We start from the raw sequence: 19372 nt of genomic DNA, 5'->3' as shown, positions 1-19372 counted from the left end.
CCTCTTCCATGCCCCCCCCCCCACTGCAACCTCTACCCTTCCTTTAACTAAGGAATGACTATGTGACCCTGAACAGGCCAGACTGGCTAAGGGGTGATATGCTTGCGTAGGTGTCTTAACTTTGTGAACTCTCATGCCTGTTTCTTAAGTGTTGGCATCTATTTGGAGGAAGGGCGCTATACAGGTTTTTGTTGAGTTTAATTTGTAAAACCTAACTCTCTGGCTGCCTTTGGTCACTTCGCTGTTCATTAGCACCTCCACCAGGGGGCAGGAAATAGAATTTGGATCCAAGCCAGCTCCTCTGATTAAAGAGTTTAGTGAGGAGCAAGAAGCAAATGTGAGCTGTCCTGGTCTCTGGATCTCATATATCTAAAGTCTTCATCCATGATTAGGAATTCGTTCTGTGCCTCACATTAATGCTGACTTATTTCAATGTATAGATACTGTAAACAAATAGTTTCTTTAGAATAATAATCTTTCTTTTAAACTGCGGTATTGCTTTCTCCCCTTCTAAAGCCAAGACATCGAGTAACTCACCGTCTATACTGACAACCTGTGAGTTTTAGCTGAAAATTTTATTTGATAGGAACATGCTTCAGATATTTATCGTGGACCAATATATAAACAATAGGCTTTTAGCAACCTTGTTTGCTACAAAGGCTAAAAATAATGGTAAATGTTAAGGTATATAATAAGGCCTTAAGGCAAATATATCCAGGTAGTAATTAAGCCAAAAAGTTAGTCTTTTCATCTAAAACTGGCCTAAGATGTAATATAGAGGCATTGTGGGAGCAGAACTTCTGGAGAGAGATGCCATCATTAGGACGTGCAGCTCATCCTGTTTAACTGAAGCGATCCTTTTTTTTTTTTTTTAATCACATGCATGGCTTATTTTCATTAAAATTAAAAAAAAAAAAAACTTACTCTCCAGTTGTCCTCCTCTCCAGTTATAAAGTGACCTACTGTGGTCACTTTACAAGCTGTGTTCCAGGAATCGGGATTGTGTTGTAGAGCTTGAAGTGGCAGCCTTTTGTCACAGAGTGGGTCATCTGGAGACTGCGTTCTTACTGGTCATCCAACAGCTATGAGGAGGCTGCCTCGTGCAGCCTCTGTCTGGCCCCTGCTTTAAAGAAAGCACCCTCTTGCCCCCTTGCCAAGCTCCATGGGTAGATGCTGTTTCTGAGCCGAGCATGGGATGGCTGGGTTAGGCCAAGCACCGCAAGCTAAGTATAGCACATGAGCGAGCAGGACAGCCACGCTTATCTCCCAAGGGGATGCCATCATGCCCCAAGCTTACCTTGTCCTGCAGACGGGATGGTTTTCAGAAGTGTCGAAGCACAGTTTAAGGAGCCTGGACCTTTAATTTTTAAGTCACATTTGGGTTCAAGTAGCAAATACTTCTTTTGCATTTTATCAGTTTTAGCTTTTAAGGGGGAAAAATCATTTTTGTTGAATCCATGTTTCAATACAGTAGAACCAGAGGAAGAGGGAAAAGATAAATAACTAATGACTAACTAACTTATCTCATTGGGAGATGATCTGTATATATGTAACTACTGTAAAGAGAGGGAAAGAAACACTTTGGTTTGCTCTTTTACACACTATCAGAGTGTTTGGCTAAACTTAAAGTCATGTGTGTGGCACACCATTTAGTTTACGCAGAACTAGGTAGGATTTCTAGAACAGAAAGCAAAAGATGGAGGCACAGCTTCTTTTTTTAAAAAAGATTTATTTATTTATTTATTATGCATACAATGCTCTGCCTCCATGTACAACTGCAGGCCAGAAGATCACATTACAGATGGTTGTGAGCCACCATGTGGTTGCTGGGAATTGAACTCAGGACCTCTGGAAGAGCAGGTGGTGCTCTTAACCTCTGAGCCATCTCCCCCAGCCCCCCAATGCACAGGCTTTTGAGGGCCATGAAGGGAAGCTATTTCACACGTATCTTGGCCTCTTGAGAAGATACTGACTTTGAGGTTTGCTGTATTATAATAATTTCCTAAGTGCTGAACTTTTTAAAAGGTGAAGAGTGGAGGAGTGCAGTCCTTTCCTGTCCTCACTGTGCTCAGAGAAGCCACTACATCGGTGACAGCTGACCACTGTAATCATCTGTGTCATTGTGGGTAGTCACGAATAAACTCCCCCCCCCACAAATGTTTCTCCCTGTTCCATTAAAACCGCAGATCCTCTTCATAAAGGTCAATATTTTTAGTAGTGTCTCTTTTGTATGTGCTCAGAGCATTCACTTGTTTTGGAAAAGCAATAGATAAAACAGGGAAGGCTCCCACTTCAACTTTTCCCCATTCATTTATTTTGCGTGTGGCACACGTGCGTGCCCCCCGCACATGTGTGGAGGTCAGAGGATGACTTGCCGGAATTGATTTCTTTCCATCCATCATGTAGGTCTCAGACACTGAAGCCATGTCATCAGCCTTGGCAGCAAGCACCTTTACCCACTGAGCCATCTCACTGGCCCAGGGCTCACATTTTTAACTACATTCTTCTTTTGAGTTCCTTAAGGGGAAGTTTTACACACACAAAGGCCAAGAGAAAGAGTCCTTAAAGAGTCCTTTTTTTTTTTAATGCAAAAGCAGATTCAAATGATGGGTATAAATGAAGAAAGATTTTAACATGTTGAAATCATTCATGTAGGCTGTAGGCACTGCTCTTTAAGGATGAACTGGAACAAGCCAACTAGGATAAAAGGGACAGAAAGGGATACTTCAGGAGGGGGAGGCAACTTCCGGAGAGTCTTAAGTTCTGCCCCACAGAACCCTCTTCCCTCTGGTGACACTGTTGTCCCTGTCTGCAGCGCATGGATATGGACAGGCGGCGGGAGGATGCTAGGAACCCAAAGCGCAAACCTCGCTTGATGGAGGAAGATGAGCTGCCCTCTTGGATTATTAAGGATGACGCCGAAGTGGAGAGGCTTACCTGCGAAGAGGAGGAGGAGAAGATCTTTGGGAGGGGTTCTCGCCAGCGCCGGGATGTGGACTACAGCGATGCCCTCACTGAGAAGCAATGGCTCAGGGTAGGTTCGGTTTTTTTAAAATTTACCTGACGCTTGGAGTGGTTTGGTGACGTGGCTGGAATTCTTAGCTGTGGTAGAGTTGTTGACAGCAGGGCCTGGACTCCTGAACATTGAAAGTAGTTTTATTGGCACAGTGGTCTCTTTGTGTTTCCAGGAAGTGCTTAGGGGAAAAAACAGTGAGGCGGTTTTTGTTAGAGGAGAACTGGCCATAAGAAGTTAAGGATTATTAGGGCCGTGAGACACATTAATGTTTTACGGTCAATTGTCTGGCCATGCCTCACTTTCTCAAAATAGATGAGGGGGCCTTGGAGATCTTTTTAATTGTTCGCCCTTATTTCATGGTCTTTAATTGTGAATTTACTTCTGCGTGGCCTGCACAGAGAGTTCGAGGCAGCATTGTTTTCTAGCTGTGTGATTTCATGGTTATAGACCATTTAGATATGGAAGGTGTTTTGTACTATTTGGTTTTGATGAAGAAATTTAAGCCCAGAAAGTGGGGCATGCAGCTAAATAGGAATAGAAAATCAGTGGCCACTGGTGTGTGTGTGTGTGTGTGTGTGCAACAGTGGCTGGCCTGATGTATATGTTTTAAATACCAATGCTACCTGGATTAGAGTCGATGCTGTTTTGGAGGGGAAAAAATGTTATTCTAAAGTTTGTGGGGATTTTTTTTTCTTCTTCAGAAAATGGTAATTTCTCATTTTGACTGGGACAGAATCGAACATTGTTCCTTTAGGGCCCCAGAAATATCAACATGCTCATAGCAGCCATGTGTAGGAATGTCATGGCCAGTAGGGTTCTTTGATTCAAAGGTTTAGCTGTCCTTTGCAGTCTTTTGAGCAGACTTAAAACCTAACAGGCAGCACAGCCTGGGACATGCTTTCCAGACAGGGCCAGCAAGCAAACTGGAAATAGTACATGCATTTGGGTAAAAACCAAACTAAACAGAAGCCAGTGTTGGGCACCATCCATTTTCTCAAAGGGGATATAATTCCCAGGCTTATGAGCCAAGGATTTGAAAGCCTGGGTCACAAGAGGGTAGGCAGGGAGAGGGGGACTTTGAGATTGGAGATCTGAGGCAGATGGTCTGGGTATCACTTGAGGGATGATTCTCTCAGGGTGTTGTGTGACGACAGCGATGTGACCTGAATTCCGAAAAGGTGGTGTCTGTGGGATTCTGCAAAGAGAATCTAAGAAGGCGTCGCTCATATTTATGGTCGAGCAATTGCATTTAAAATGTAACTCATATGTGATTGTTTCCCTGTCAGACACAGGCAAGGAATTCCAATGGTCTCAGAGTACGGCTCTATGAATTCCCTTTGTTTGACTGCTGTGCTTGTAGTTGTATAATTAAGACTCATCGTATAATGTAAGGAGGTTTTTGTTTAATATTCGTTTCTGAGCTTGGGAAAATTGGATTTCCTTTCTCTTTATTTAAGCAATATATTAATCACCTGGAGTGTTATTACCAAAGATGGAACAAAAATAATCTAGGCCCACACTTTAAAAATCGATTTTTTGATATGAATAATCTCCAGATGCGATAGGCAAAATAACCGGTTTATTGGCCAAGATTGTAGCCGAACTTATCTCGTGTTTTATAACCATAGAGAATTACTCTTCAGAAGAGTGACAGCATTAATCTTGGGAAGCCTGCCTGTTAGGATAGCGCACAGTACCCCACATGTAAAGCAGCTGGGTGAGTGATTGTGGAAATGAACTGTAATCTTAGAAAAAAGGGAAGTTCCTGGCTTCCCCGCAGTGTGTAGAGAGCATTCCTAGTGTATGCAGCAGGCTCCCGTTCCATCCACCGCGGGCACGTTTCAAAAAAGAAAACTAGTTTGTTTTGTAGAACTAACTCCTCTATGGAACCTGATGCCCATGATTTTAATCCCTAAGGTGCCTAGCAGTGTGTCAAGTCATCCAAGATGGCTGAAGCTGTCCTCACTACAGCCTTAATGGAATGCACCTAGTTGGCAATCTGTTCGAAGACTCTATTTCATTTTCTGGATGGTCTACTTGCTGTTAAGACAACTGACCCCTTGACCTATACCCTTGGAAAAACGGACACTCGCAGTCCTTTGTTGCTGTTGTTGATTCCGGAGCAATCCTGTTTAATATATGGCAATTACGTATTTGCTGCAATAAAATAAAATTGCAGGGGCTCTTAGGGACTTGGGTGTGTAGACATGTTCAGTACTGCTAGCGATTGGCACGCTGAGAACTCACAGCCAGCGTGGCCTTGAGAGGGAGATTGGCAAGCAGTCCAGAGTAAAATATGCTCCAACAAGGCTGAAATCCTTCTTTTTCCTGGCAGCGCTGTATAAAGCCTGCTTGGCTAAGGCCTCGAAGATGCATAGAATCCCAGAGTTGGAAGGCGGCTGAATGGAGCTGCGACCATCCCGTGCTCAGCCCACACTCTCTAGTGCCCATGCCAGGAGGGTGGCTGGCCCTCAAAGGCAGTGAGTGCACTGTCTTTTTTGTCTTCAGAGGCCCTGAAGTTCAAGGTCAGCCTTGATGGTCAGTGCTTCCTCCCTTTGGACAGAATTTACGTTCCCTATAGTCCCTCCCTGGCCTTGAGTCTATGCCCTGGAAAGAACAGAACAATGCATTTTCTGTCTTCCCAACACAGCCCCGTGGGTAAAATGTTAGAGGACTCGGGTTTAGTCTGGCATGAACCTCCCAGCCTGCCTCCTTTGACCGTCTCCTCATCTCTCAAGGCGCAAGTCATTGGTTGTCTCGGAAGATAAACACTAATTGCACATCTCTGTGTGTGCTCATGCTTCTTTGTTCGCTCTCCTATCATAGCACCGTCCCGGCTTCCCAGCATTCTCTATCTCTGTCTGATTTTCTGGCTGGTTGGTAAACTCGACCTGGAGCTGTACCTTGTTAGAATTCATGACTTCCATGTGCAGCTATTAAGTGCCACTGTTTTCCACAGTGAAGCAGACTATACGACAAGAGTGTAGATTTAGGTCCTAATCCCTGCCATCCCAGAAGTACTTAACCATCTGTGAACCTATCCAAAAAACATAAGTCAGGGTTTTCTTCTTAGGCATGAAAAGCCCACGGTGATGTTTCGTGGGCGAGGGCCCTTGTTCTCCATGACCAGGCTGTTGCAGCATCCGCTGACTTGGGCAGCCTCTGTCCACATGAGCTGTAGGAGGGGGAAACGGTAAGGTGCAGGGGTGCAGGAGCCCACCTGGCTGTGCCTCACTTGTTCCCCATACTTCCGTTTACACCCGCACTGTGCAGGCCTCCTTCCTGTGCTCCGCCCACCCCAGCTTCCTTGAGGAAGGAGAATCATCATTTGTGGCTGTGAGCCCAGGAGAGTAGTAAGCGAAGTTTTGATGAACATCCGGCATTCTCTCTAACTCAGCATACTCAGGGCAAATGTAAATGGTCCTGCTTCTTTCCTGACAAATGCAGTCTCCTCGCAAACAGCTTTTATTCTATAATTGGGATGTGCTAAAAATTCCTACAGAATCCTGGAGAGAGTCTGTTTAGGTGGAGGATTTTTTTTTTCAAAAGCATTTTATTTTCTATTGATTCATAGTTTTAGACGAGGAGACTCACAATTTGAAATGCAGCTTGGTTTGTTTTTTTTTTTAAATAAAGTAATCGTAAGTTGATTTAAAATCCATTTCCATTCTAACGTAAATGTTTTTGGTTTTAGGCAGTTTCCCTGTCTTGGATCAACTTCATCTTTTGGTAGGGGTCAGTTTAATATCCCATTGCCCAATGGGGCCATGTTGGGGACATCATATTGTATTGCCAAGATGGTTGGTGTATGGATAAAGGTAGAAGCTGTTGTTTAAGCATGACCTTGGGGCCATGCAACTTGATTCTTCCCACCCCATGAGTCTCTATGACAGTCAGCACGGGCTGATGGCCTACTGCTATCCCCGGAGGTCTTGATGTGCACCTGGCCCCTTTTTTTGTGATCTTGGAGATATTGAGGACTGCTTCTTCTGGTGTCTAGGGTCCTGGCCACCTGCTCCAGCCAGAGCTCTTCTGTGTTCTTATATTTCATTAAGGCTCTGGTTTCTTTAGTCTCAAAGGACTCTTAGCTCTTTTGTGTCCTGGCTGCTTCTTGACCACTGTGTTGGAATATGTGAGATTGTGAGATATTATTACCCTTATTAAAGAGTTGCCAAGTTACCACCAAGAGGTTGTGAAGCCTGAAGAGGTTGTGAAGATCTGATGGTTCTGGCAGATCCAGGAGCTTTTTAAAGCAATCAGTATGGAATGTCTGAGATTCACAGATTTTGTAGACATTTATGACCGTATAAAAGACATGGTGAGAGACTGTCCTAGACGAAGCTTATGTGAGGCCAGAAGGTCAAATAGCTCCCTGAAGAAAATAACTCTGAGCATGCCTCTCCACCTCCAATACCTTGAGAGATTTTCTTATTATCTGAAGACTTGTTTTTATCTATTTCTGTGTGTTTGTGCCTGTGTGAGTGTATGTGCATGCGTGTGTGAGGATGTGTGTCCCTGTGTACTGGTGGTAGCTAGAAAAGGGTGTCGGAGCCCTTGGAATTAGAAATACATAATAGGACACCCACTTTGTTTCACTGATGCTAGGATGCGAACCTCTAATCCTCACATTATACAGCAAGCACTCTTAGACACTTAGCCATCTCTCCAGTCCTTACCTAAAGTTGTCACCGTGAAGGGACAGAATCTCATTTCAGCCTCAACAGCAGTTCAGTGCTGCCACAGACCTAACAAGATCAGGGGTACAACCCCCAGAAAGATTGCCTGCAACTTCAGATACTAGCTACATTTGGGGAGGCCCAAGGGCCCTCATGCCTTTTCCTGATTGGCCTAGAGGTTTCCATGAACTCTTTGCACTCACACCTTACTACAGTGGCTTGCTGAACTCAAGAGAACACCCCTGCAGCTTTAGTTCTATGATGATGTACGTGAGTCAGATGAGGAGAGGCAGACTTCCTTCACCTCTCCCTGTAGATTCACGCTGTCTCAATCTCCTACCACATCAGTGCTACTCCAAACAGGAATTTCACCAACCTTCAGTGGTCAGGGTGTTCATGAGAGCTTCAGTAGGTGGACATGATGGACGAAACCACTGGCCTCTTGACTGAGCTCAGTCTCCAAGCTCTTGGGCCCCTCTGGAGATCAGTCTGGATGCTATTATTTGAGTGTGAAGTGTTCTCCCCAAAGCCTGTGTATTAAAGATTTGGTCCCTAGCTGGTGAATCCAGTCCACATTGTATCCTGAGGGCTTTTATTTCATCAATGTATTAATCCATTGATGGGTTCATATAATGACATTATTGGGAGCTGGTGGGACCTAAGGCTTGACCAAAAGAAGATGGTCAACTGCAAATATGAAGGGTATCTTGTCTTCAAAATCCCTTTTTCTCACCCTCTACTTCCTGGGTGCCACGAGGCAGATACTTGGTCTGTGCCACACCCTTCCACCAGATTACAGGTCCAGAAGCAACAGCCAGCTGACCATGATCTGGAATTTTTGACATTGTGAGTCAGAATAAGTCTTTCATTCTTTAAACTACTTATTTCTGGTATTTGTCCCAGTACCAAGAAGACAGTGAACATATGAGACGAGGATCCAACACTCTAGTCACATTGTTGGTCTTCTGTGGCCAACCCTAACTGAAGCTCACCAGAAGTCACTTCATTAGCATGGTAAAGATATGCCTGTCCCTTGACACTCCCTGCTGGAAACCTAGGAACAGTTATCCAGCATGCAGCCCTGTCTTCAGGTCTGACCTATACCTCTGCATGTTTTCCATCCATGGAGGGAGGCTCTCCACCTTGCCTTCCTCTCAAATAGCAACTTCCTGGGACGAGTGCTTTACGCTGACTGTCTAGTGCCATTCTCAGAAGCCCCCCTCTACGCAGCCATCTCTGGATTGCATGGGCCTTTGGAACTGAAGAGAGTCTGCGAGGAAACACAAAGGGTTTGATTCTTGATGCATATGCACCCAAGAGACAGAGGAGTAGAGACGGGCTTAGTACTGCTCCTGTGAGGAGACCACTTGGAGTTAATTTGCAAAGTAGTGTCCTCTGAACAAAGACAGCAATGGCGTTTATTGGGGGAGTGGAACCTATTAATATGGATAGACATCACCGTATGTAGAGACACAAATTTTCCTAAGCATGCTAGGTTTGAGGTCGTTTACATGTTCAGATAAAAGATAGATGCTGAGAACATTGTGGAGCATGCTCACTTCAGGGTCATCACCACATGTTTAAAAGAAAAGATAATGCATACAAATAGAGTGTTATTATGAACATAATTTCCCCTGGGGTCACCTGCAATAAATGACTCAATGGTTTGGGCTGTCTCCTTTTAAGGTCCTCAAAGAACCTATATTAGTAAACTTTTTTTTTTTTTGTCATTAATGATGTGACAGAAGACCGGACAGAAGCAACTTCAGGGATGAGGGGTTTATTTAGGCTCAGAGTTCAGGGGGGTATAGTCCGGCATGGTGGAGAAAACGATAGCTGTAACAGCTGGGGCTGGCAGCTGGCCATATCCCCAGGGCTCCAGCAGAGCAGAGATGGGTTATCCCTTGAAACTTGAGGCTCTGGCAGTCTACATCAGCCAACCAGTTTCTGTGTCTCAGCGTTTCCAAATTCCCCAGCAGCCGGGGACCAAGGGTTCAAACACATGGCCCCACATAGGGAACATGTCACATGCGGGCAACATCAGATCTTAGCTGAAGTGAAGAAGAGATACTCCTTTGAAGGCATGCCTTTTAAAAGGCCAGCTGCTCCCACCCAGCTATTTCACAGCCCTTCCAAGTGTCTACCCCACCTAATGCTAGCAGCTTCTTTCCTGGAAAAGTCTGAGTGTTTGGTAGCTACTGCACGGTGTACCCAAGGTGTTAACAGTGTCGTATGAGCCATTCCATTTGTGCATTGTCCGTCTTGTGCTCATGATATAGTTGGTGTCTTGCTAACTTCCTGAAAACAATACTGTACAGCTATATATGAGAGCAAGCATTCCATCTGCTGTGTCTGGCACAGATGATGAGGCTGTGGGTAGCGCAGGGCTTTTCATTTGACTTCCGCCATGTGTGTTCTACCTGAGATGTTTCAAGCATGGTAATCCTCGTGCTGTTCTTGAGGATTGGGACTTTGTCAAATTGGGGTTACTACAGAGCTAAAGGCTGAGCTGAACACTGGGGATTTCTGGAAGGCTTCCCTCTGCTCTTCCTGTTCCTTTGGTCTCTCTGCCAACTTCAGAATGTGTCCCTTCCTTAAAACGCTTAGTGATAACCTGGAATTTCTTTAATTGCTGAGCTGAGTGATTACCCCGGCCCCCAGCACTTGGGGATCATTGGAACACAATGTCGAGTATGTGCTCTGTATAATATGTAATTACACTGGGCGGGGACATGCTTTGGAGAGCAAAGCCTTTGTCCCATGGTGGATCTGATGTCTTGAAAATATGGTTTCCAAAAATCCCAGTTAACTTGCTTAGTATCCCTGTGCACTTCCTCAGGGCATCACCTGTCCTCTGTGGGGTCTTTACACTGACTGTGTGCATGAAGGTGTCTACATAGGTTCCTGGCACTGAAGGAAAATGCCTTTTGTTTTGTAATGATCCCCTGTGTAGCTGGACCCCCCCCCCAATAAGTTTTTTGTGATGCGTTGATTATGAGGCCAGTTGATAACACAGGTGTTGTCAGAAGCCATAAGGTTTTAAAAGGAGCCGCTCTGGAGGAAAGTCATATCTTTCCTTTTTACTCAGTAAATCTGCTACCAGATGACGGTATGAATTTCCCACGATCTTTGTACCTGAATGCTCTCCATAATGAGAGTTTTCTTTTCCCAAAGCCTGATAGAAATAGAAGAGCATGGAGGACTCTTCAGCTAGATAACAGTGGGGCATAATCAGTAAATCAGATGTGAACCTCGTGGAATTTACCTTGGCATTTTAAAAGTGGTGTGATGCCAGCATGCGCATGCAGACGGGATAGAGGCCTGCACTTGGCCACTCGACACAGGCAGCCAAGGTGCCAAACTCTAGAATATAGAAAGGCAGAGGCATCCCTGAAGATTTTAATCATAAAGTCCCAGGAAAAAAAAATACATAACCAAGAAAATGCCAAGAGGTTGAGGTTTCGAATAACATATTTGGAATTGTGCTGAAGTACATCAGAAGTAATAAAATCTCACATGTACGAAGAAGGGGCAGTCTGTGGACGCTTCTCTCTGGAAGTATTTGAAATACGATAGCATCTCTGTTTGGGCTGGATAAAGCATTATGATCCACCCCAAATCAGGCACAGGCTGGAATCTCTTAGCTCTGTTTTGGCTGAGAACATCTGTGATTCTGGGAAATGCAATTTTTTTTTCTAAAAATATTTTATTTTATGCCGGTAAGATTTCTTGGATACTTTATCAAAAGCATAACATATATAACGCTCTTTATATTTCCCTACTTTTGCTTGTTACTTTAAACTATCTCTTTTATTTTGTTTTAAGATTACAAGACTTTAAAGAATTGACCTTTTACTTTTTTTTTTTTTTTAATGGCTTTTAGGTTTTTAGATTAGGTCATCGGATTTACTGGGGCAGAATTTTCTAGCAAGCTGCATTTCCGTTTTTATACACAAGGGAGAGCTAAGGCCCTAGGAAATAGATTTAGGTTTCACTACACTCCATCATAGGATGGAAGGACTGAGCTAATTAATGACGCTAAGAGTTGTGATTTTTTTGGGGGGGAAATATTTGACAGTAGTAAAGGAATTTTAATAACTTCCACCAGCTTTTATTTAATATCCACTGGCCAGATTGCTCTAACAGCCATTTGACCCCAGTATGTCCCCTTTTGTTAGAATTCAGCAGGGGAGATTCAGCAGAAAGGAATAGTCCTCTGAAGGCTGGAGTAAACAGGGAAGGCTGGGAGCCAGGGGAGACTTGGGAATGATTGATTTTTCTTTTTAACATTAATGTCTATAATTTCTGGTCTTGAATTTTATTATTAGAAGTCAGGATTTAGCTCCCAAATCAAATTCAGTCATCAAAAATAACTGTGGAAAATTGCCCTGGCTTTACAGATACAAAGAAGACCCAGGAAATTCATGTTCTCTTGAGATGGAGGGAAAAAAATCACTCCTTTAAAGAAAAAAAAATGGAAATATGTCATTTTTTTAAAAAAAATCTGTGTTTTTATTTATTTTTTAAAATCAATAAGGCAAGATGACTGAAGTCTTCATCTTAGAGACAGGCAAATGTCTGAGTTGGTTTATTACTTTCAGGCAGCATAGTAATACTATGTCTCAAACAAACAAACAAACAAGAAGCCCAAACAATCCAATAAATAGCATTCATCCTTGGTAAGGGTTGGAGCAAGTACTATTTTGGGAGAATAAGCCAGGGCAGGGTGATCCCATTTTCCCTGGGGGTGATGAGAAAGCCACAGGTGATACCACTTTCTCTGGGAGCAAGGATAACAGTGGTGACACAAACCTCAGGATCAGTAGGGTTCAGCTCTACCTCGTGACCCCAGTACCCTTTAAACCCCTTGGAGCTTTCTTAGTTGTCCTCTTCCTCCTCCTCCTCCTCCCTTTTCTCCTCTCCCTCCTCCTCTCCCTCCTCTTCTCCCTCATCCTTTCCCTCATCCTCTCCCTCCTCCTCTCCCTCCTCTTCTCCCTCATCCTCTCCCTCCTCCTCTCCCTCCTCTTCTCCCTCCTCCTCTCCCTCCTCCTCTCCCTCCTCTTCTCCCTCATCCTCTCCCTCCTCCTCTCCCTCCTCCTCTCCCTCCTCTTCTCCCTCATCCTCTCCCTCAAATGTTTCAAAGAAAATCCTAATGGGTAATTGGAGAAGAAGAAAAGAATTCTGTTGTGTGTCCTGAAGACAAAGTTTGGGAGACACAAGAAAGGTTAGGATAGGAGACTTCTAGAGTGGAGGACTTCTCAGTGATGGGATTAAACAGCAGGGTATGAGCCTGGAGGTGGTGGCACACACCTTTAATCCCAGCACTCGGGAGGCAGAGGCAGGTGGATCACTGTGAGTTTGAGGCCAGCCTGGTCTACAAAGCAAGTCCAAGATAGTCAAGGCTACACAGAGAAACCCTGCCTCAATAAAAACAAAAACCAAACCAAATCAAAACAAAACAAAACAAAAACAAAAACAAAACAAAACAAAAAACAGGAGGGTGTGCTCGCTGGCGATGTCGTAGCATCTGGCCACAGGTTTATGGCACTGAAACAAGCCAACTAGCATCCACCCAGCAGTTAACTGGCTCAATCTAGCTTTCTTTCAACTGCTTGCCAACCTGTATTCACTCAGCCAATGATAATCTTTCCTTCGGCTTTCTCTTAGCCCATGTTTACAGAAGGAACATGAGGAATCGTGGCCATGGAGTGTGGCCTCCGGCCTGCTGCTACCTAAGTAGGCCTTGAGAGGCCTTCCTCCAGTGTGAGCAGGGCAAGAAAAAAGTCAGGTTCCTGCAGGAAGAAAGGGAGAAGACCCAGAACTGGCCAGATTGCAGCCAGTTCACAGACTCCCAGTCTGCCGAACTGTGACCAGTACATGTGTATTGTTTGTAAGCTGTTATTTTGGAGTCTCCAAAAGAAAGCAGAACCAATACTGAGAAAGCGGCTGGCTGATAGGCCTCTGAGACTCCTGGGAGCTGCCTGCCAGCTGTCTCCTAGGACACAGGGAAGCCAGTGATGTGGCTTTAGCCCAAATCTGATACCCCAGGTAAATCAGGAGTCTGGTACCCAGTATCCAGGGGCAGGGGACGAATTGCATGGCTGGAAAAGCAGAGTCCCCTCCTGCTCTTGCCTCTCTTTCTACCCTGGCCCTCAGCAGAGTGGACAGGAGGAGTCACATGGGTCGGCTCACTGATTGAAAAATGTGTTTCTTATTTCAGAGACACATCAGCATACATGTTCCGGAATAGTGTATTGCCAGCCCTGTGAACATCCCTTGGTGATGTCAAGTTGACATGCCATCACATTAGTGTGACCCCTTTCCCACCTGTCCCCCAGGCTGCCCTATCCCTGGGGCTTTGTTATTGCAGCCCAAACTAAGATGTGGGCCATTCACAGCTTTGATTTGAGAAGCCTTTCCATTCACTGTGTAAAGGAAACCTTTGAAGTCCCAGGAAGCTGTGTTTGCCTTTCTGCTTGTTGTGAATTTTAATAACAAACCCCTCCTGCTTTGTCATCCATGGCTACATGAACAGGAACTATATAAAAGCAGATTCAATTCAGTGATCATGTGCTGAAGATTGGTTCCGTTTCATAGATGTGTTTGGGTGTGGGAAGCGTGCTAAGTTGTTACTCTGCACAGCCACAGCTGGCTCAATTTATTAATGCAATTAAGAGGCAGACTTGAGAGGCGCTCTTAGCGATGATATTGCACAGTTAGCCACCTGCGAGGGCTGGTAAAAAGTGGATCTCCAAGCATACAACAAGTGAGAATTAGCAAAGATGAAAAGATGCTGTGACACACACTTCAACCTTTGTAATGTTTGTCCCTGTTTGGGAAATGAGCAGGGTGGAAGCAATATGTATTCTGCATAGTGGGACCATTTTAGTGTCACCCCTCTAGGGATGATATATGGGTGTCTCTGTCTTCAGATTGGTAGGGGAGGGAAGGCTGCTGCTGTCTCTTCTGTCTCAGTTTGCCTTCCTGCAGCTGTCAGGAGACCCCATCCTTTCCAGCAGCAACAGCTGGCCATGCGTGTTACCTGTCAGCCCTGTTTGGCCTCAAGGGAAGGAGAAATACAGCCTACACATTCACTGACAAAGAAAACAGGAGCTTGAGCACAAAGTAATGAGGATTGGAGCATGTGACACGTTCAGATTCCTGGCACTTTAGAGGATCACTTTGTCTTTGTCCAGGTTGCCCTGAGGGTTCAGAAGGAATCTTTTAGAAAGAATACGTGCTGTTTTGGTTTGGTTTGGTTTGGTTTGGTTTTTTGTTTTTTTGTTTTGGTTTTTGTGTGTGTGTGTGTGTGTGTGTGTGTGTGTGTGTGTGTTTTGTTGTTGTTTGTTTGTTTGTTTGTTTGTTATTTTTGGGTTTTTGAGATAGGGAGCCTAGGTCCAGCCCGTACATGGTCCTTGGTTGGTGCTTCAGTCTCGGCAAATCCCTCTGAGTCCTGTTTAGCAGGTTCTGTTTGGCCTTCTCATGGAGCTCCAAAAGAGTACTTTGTCACACAAGTGCCCTTGCACTTTTCAAAAAATGTGAAGGATCCAGTATCCTTTCAGCAAGCATGGATGAGGGTTACCTAAAAACACATAGGAAGTACAACCATTGTTTCTACCTAGCGTTATCTCCTAAATCCTGCCAGATTCTCCACCAGCTGCCTTCCAGCTTGAACTCCTATTTCCTTCTCAGCAAAGGCTGGACTAATCTCATGACCTTAAAATTAAAAGCACCAAGTTCTAAATGAAATAGATGGCCCTTTGTTCATTGTGTGCAAGTGTCACATATGAGTATGTGGACCTTAAAGTAAGTCCATGATGCTGTCTGTATGGCTTCCTCCTCCCCATTAGAGAAAGAATTGTCAGGATCAAGGAAATTGTGGACAGGACCGTGACATTTAGCTTTAGGCAAAGCTTATTCCTGCTGAGATATAATATTGAAGGGCACTGTGCACAGAAATAACATTCCTAACGTGTGTGATACTTTTTTTTAAAATAAAGATTATCTTGCACTTGAATGTTATAGACTCTTTTTACAAAGCCTGTTTCAAAAATTGAGCCTGGGTGTGGCAGCACACACCTTTAATCCCAGCACTGTGGAGGCAGAGGCAGGCAGATGTCTGTGAATTCGAGGCTGACCTGGTCTGCAAAGTATGTCTAGGACAGCCAAGGCTACACAGAGAAACCTTGTCACCAAAATAAAACAAAAATTGAGCCTTGTGGTGACTGCTCTTTCGGCAGCTGCTGATGACATAGTGAGAGAATGTAGGCCAAACAGCTAGATACGGGTTCCAGCCAGAGATCACCATGTGACAAACAAAATGCTTTGCCACCTGGTGACTCAGTTTTCCTGTCTGTATAATGGAGTCATGAAGTGGATGTCGGGGTAGACAGAGCCCCTCCATCCTGCCTTATGTGTCTTTAGTGACCACACAAGGCATGATTCGGGCTCGTCCCGGGGGCACCTCCAATTCTGTGACACTCAGGAACTAGGACTTGAAGTACTTTCTTTGTTCTTGACTGTGTAGAGCTGACAAGAGTGCTCTGTTGTGACTGTGGACTTAGTAACTGATCCTTTGTGTAGACCTCAGGGACATCCTGGTTATGATGTGCATGGCATTTATGGAGCTGAGCCCAGTCTTGTGTTGTGATGGACCATGATTGGTAAGGCACCAACAGGGTAGAACAGTGTGGGCAGCAGCTGCTGCCATAAGGGCCACTCCTTACAGGGAGCTGGAACTTTACCAGTTCTGCAGAGACCCAGAACTGGGATTGCCTAGCACTCTGTTGTCAAGAAACAGCCCACCTAGCCCCCTTTATAGTCCCTTTGCCCAGAACTGCCTAGTAGAGTATGAACCAGATGTTAAATAGATCTGTTGTGTTCATCAAAAACATGAAGTTGTCCACCAAATTACCAAGATCAAACTCATTTGCATTCACTTAAAAAAATCAATACTTTGATATCATGGTACAGGCAGCCATGGCATTCACAGATTTCACACCCTCAGAATTAACCCATCACAAATCAGAATCCTTTGAAAAATGTGTCTGTATTGACCATATATTGAACATAGATATGTGTCATTATTCCCTAAATAATGTGGCATAACAATCATTTATATAATATTTGCATCATACACACACACATATATATATATATATATGAATATAAGTAAGTGATCTAGAGATGATTTTAGGTTCTAAGAGGGTGTGCCTAGGTTATGTATAAATATTATGCTGTTTTACACAAGAGACTTGAGCATGGCCCCATCTTTCAAAACAAAAACAAAAAGGAAAGTACAAAAGAAGAAAGAGAATGGCATGACGTAGAATCTCACTGACCTTTGTGCATGTTGGAGAAAGAGCCAAGGGAAAATCCTATTAAAAGGCCATTTGGGTGGCATTGCAGTCAGGGTTGTCAGCAGCCTCGTGTGAAGCTCCACACTTGGCTGTAGCCCCAGCCAGGTCCACGTGAGGTGCCCGTCAAGCCTCAGCCTGTTGGCGGCATCTGCCTGGAGAAAGCCTGTTTTACAGGCTCTTGGTGCCAATGGACTGCCTTCTGTGTTTAGGGCCATTGAAGGATATATAGCAACATGCCTTTCCATGCTGAAAAATGACTTTCTCCTGCCACTGAACAGGGCTCTGGTGTCTTACAAGGTGTCTGTCATCCTTTCAAAATGCCTTTTTTTCTTTTCTTTTCTTTTTTTTTTCCCCTCTCTTGTGTTATACAGTTGGTGATTTTGCTTTTGTTTGACTGTTTTTAACCAAAATTCACTCCCGTGGAATTTTATGTTTGGTTGTTGGGCTTTTGTTTGTTTGTGTGCTTATTGGTTGAGAAAGAGTCTGTGCAGTCCTAGCTATCCATGAGCTCCCTGTGTAGACTAAGCTGCCCTCAAACTCATGGAGATCCAGGAGACCCACCTGCCTCTGCTCCCGGAGTGCTGGGATTGAAGGTGTATGTGCCACCACCCCCAGCAGCTGTGTGCGTGCGTGTGTGTGTGTGTGTGTGTGTGTGTGTGTGTGTGCGTGTGTGTGTGCGCGCGTGTGTGTGTGCGTGCGTGCGTGTGTGTGTGTGTGTATGTGCGCGCGAGTGCGTGTGTGTGTGTGCGCGCGTGTGTGTACCTAAGTGCTGAGCTACCCCTAGCTCTGCTTTGGACCCCAGCAGGTTCATGCTCTGGAGTCTTCTCCTTCAAGCCCTTCTCTGTGTCAGGGAGTGCTGGGCTAGATGCTGTAAACACATTTAATCACCCAAAGATTTGGAACGGATACGATTTCTCCCGTTTTATAGATGAGGACTCACATCTCACAGGGCCTGGCGTAGGGTTTGGGACTTCGCCTTTTGTTTATGCTATCCGGGTGTGTTGAGTGACTGTTCAGTGTTGAATCCACAGCCTTTCCTATTTTGATAGTGCACATCTGGCCTTCATAAAAGATAAGTGACTCCCATCTCCGCTGCTGACCACCTGGCCTGTGTGCTCCGTCTTCCTGTTGGAACAGCAGAGCTTGAAGCCGATGAGAAACAGGTGGTTGTGAAAGCCTTGGCTGTATCAGCCTAGAGAGCATCGTGACCGCCTCCTGGGCTGAATATGAAACCCCTCTAGACTGTTAGCTTCTTTGTGGATTTCTTTCTGCTAGTCAGCAGGACTCTGTGCTTTCTTATGCCTGTAGGTCAGTGTCTCCACCCTAGTTTGGTTTGACTCTGGGGAGCTCAGCCCTTATCTGCTGCTCTGCACTGCACCTTGCTCAGGCATGACACAGACACTGTTCTCTGCCTTTGAACTAAGACCTTCATTACTTCTCAGCTCTGAGATGGCAACTTCGTCTGGAGGGCCAGATTTTTTTTTTTTCTGTCATTCAGCTATAGCAGGACAGAAAACTGTACAAGGACCTGTTAAAATAACTGGAGTAAACTGGGATAAGTTGCAGCAGGGCAAACGAAAACCACGATTCCTCTCTTGCTGGCTTCATCTGGCTTGCTTTAGTTGATCATGCAATTGTGTGGCCTTTTGAATTCATCGCTGAAGCCTGGTCTTAAAATGTGGTTCCTTGGGAAATCTTCCTTGCAAGAAAGCAGAAAAGTAAATGAGTAAACAGAGACTTCTTCTTCTTCTTCTTCTTCTTCTCCTCCTCCTCCTCCTCCTCCTTCTTTTTATTTATTTATTTATTATTATTATTATTATTTAGTAAGATGGTGAGCAGGGCATGGAGGCTAATTTGATGAAAATGACTCATTAAAAAGTTTTTTTCCTTGGAGCTGGTGACATGGCTTAGCCTAAGCTTAAGAGCACTGGCTGCTCTTCTAGAGATCCTGAGTTCAATTCCCAGCAGCCACAGACATACATGTAGACAGAGTACTTATATACCTAAAATCCATAAATAAATACCTATTTAAAAAAAAAAAAGAATTTCCTGATAAGAGATTCAGCCAGGATGTCAAAACAAAATAAAGTATCTACAAACAGAAGAAAACCAACTTAATAAGATTACATATGTCATGACAATATCATGGATGGAGGGACCAGGACGCATGTTGAGATGATGGTATGTTAGCCTTTGAGGGGCACATATGATTTGGATAGCAAAGAGGGATTTAGAGTGGAATTCTCGGCTCACATGGGCCCGTGGAAGCTTGGAACAGCGTGCCTCCTTTCAGCTGTGATCCCATATGTCGGAAGCAGAGA

The 19372-nt window shown here is 44.5% G+C and overlaps 1 protein-coding gene across 6 annotated transcripts in view; it reads left to right on the top strand.

Annotated features, from left to right (window-relative positions):
* Positions 1-19372, top strand: part of SMARCA2 (SWI/SNF related BAF chromatin remodeling complex subunit ATPase 2) — a 170673-nt gene that overhangs the window by 113575 nt on the left and 37726 nt on the right. For all 6 annotated transcript variants that reach the window (XM_084758050.1, XM_084758047.1, XM_084758049.1 and 3 more), the window contains one exon: positions 2816-3034. In XM_084758050.1, the coding sequence (XP_084614176.1) occupies positions 2816-3034 (219 nt within the window). The remainder of the gene's footprint in view (positions 1-2815; positions 3035-19372) is intronic.

The sequence above is a fragment of the Acomys minous genome, assembly GCF_964271855.1.
Source record: "Acomys minous genome assembly, chromosome: 2".
Classification (NCBI taxonomy): Eukaryota; Metazoa; Chordata; class Mammalia; order Rodentia; family Muridae; genus Acomys; species Acomys minous.
Note: the sequence above shows the minus strand (reverse complement) of the source record. Positions and strands in the feature narration are given on the sequence as shown.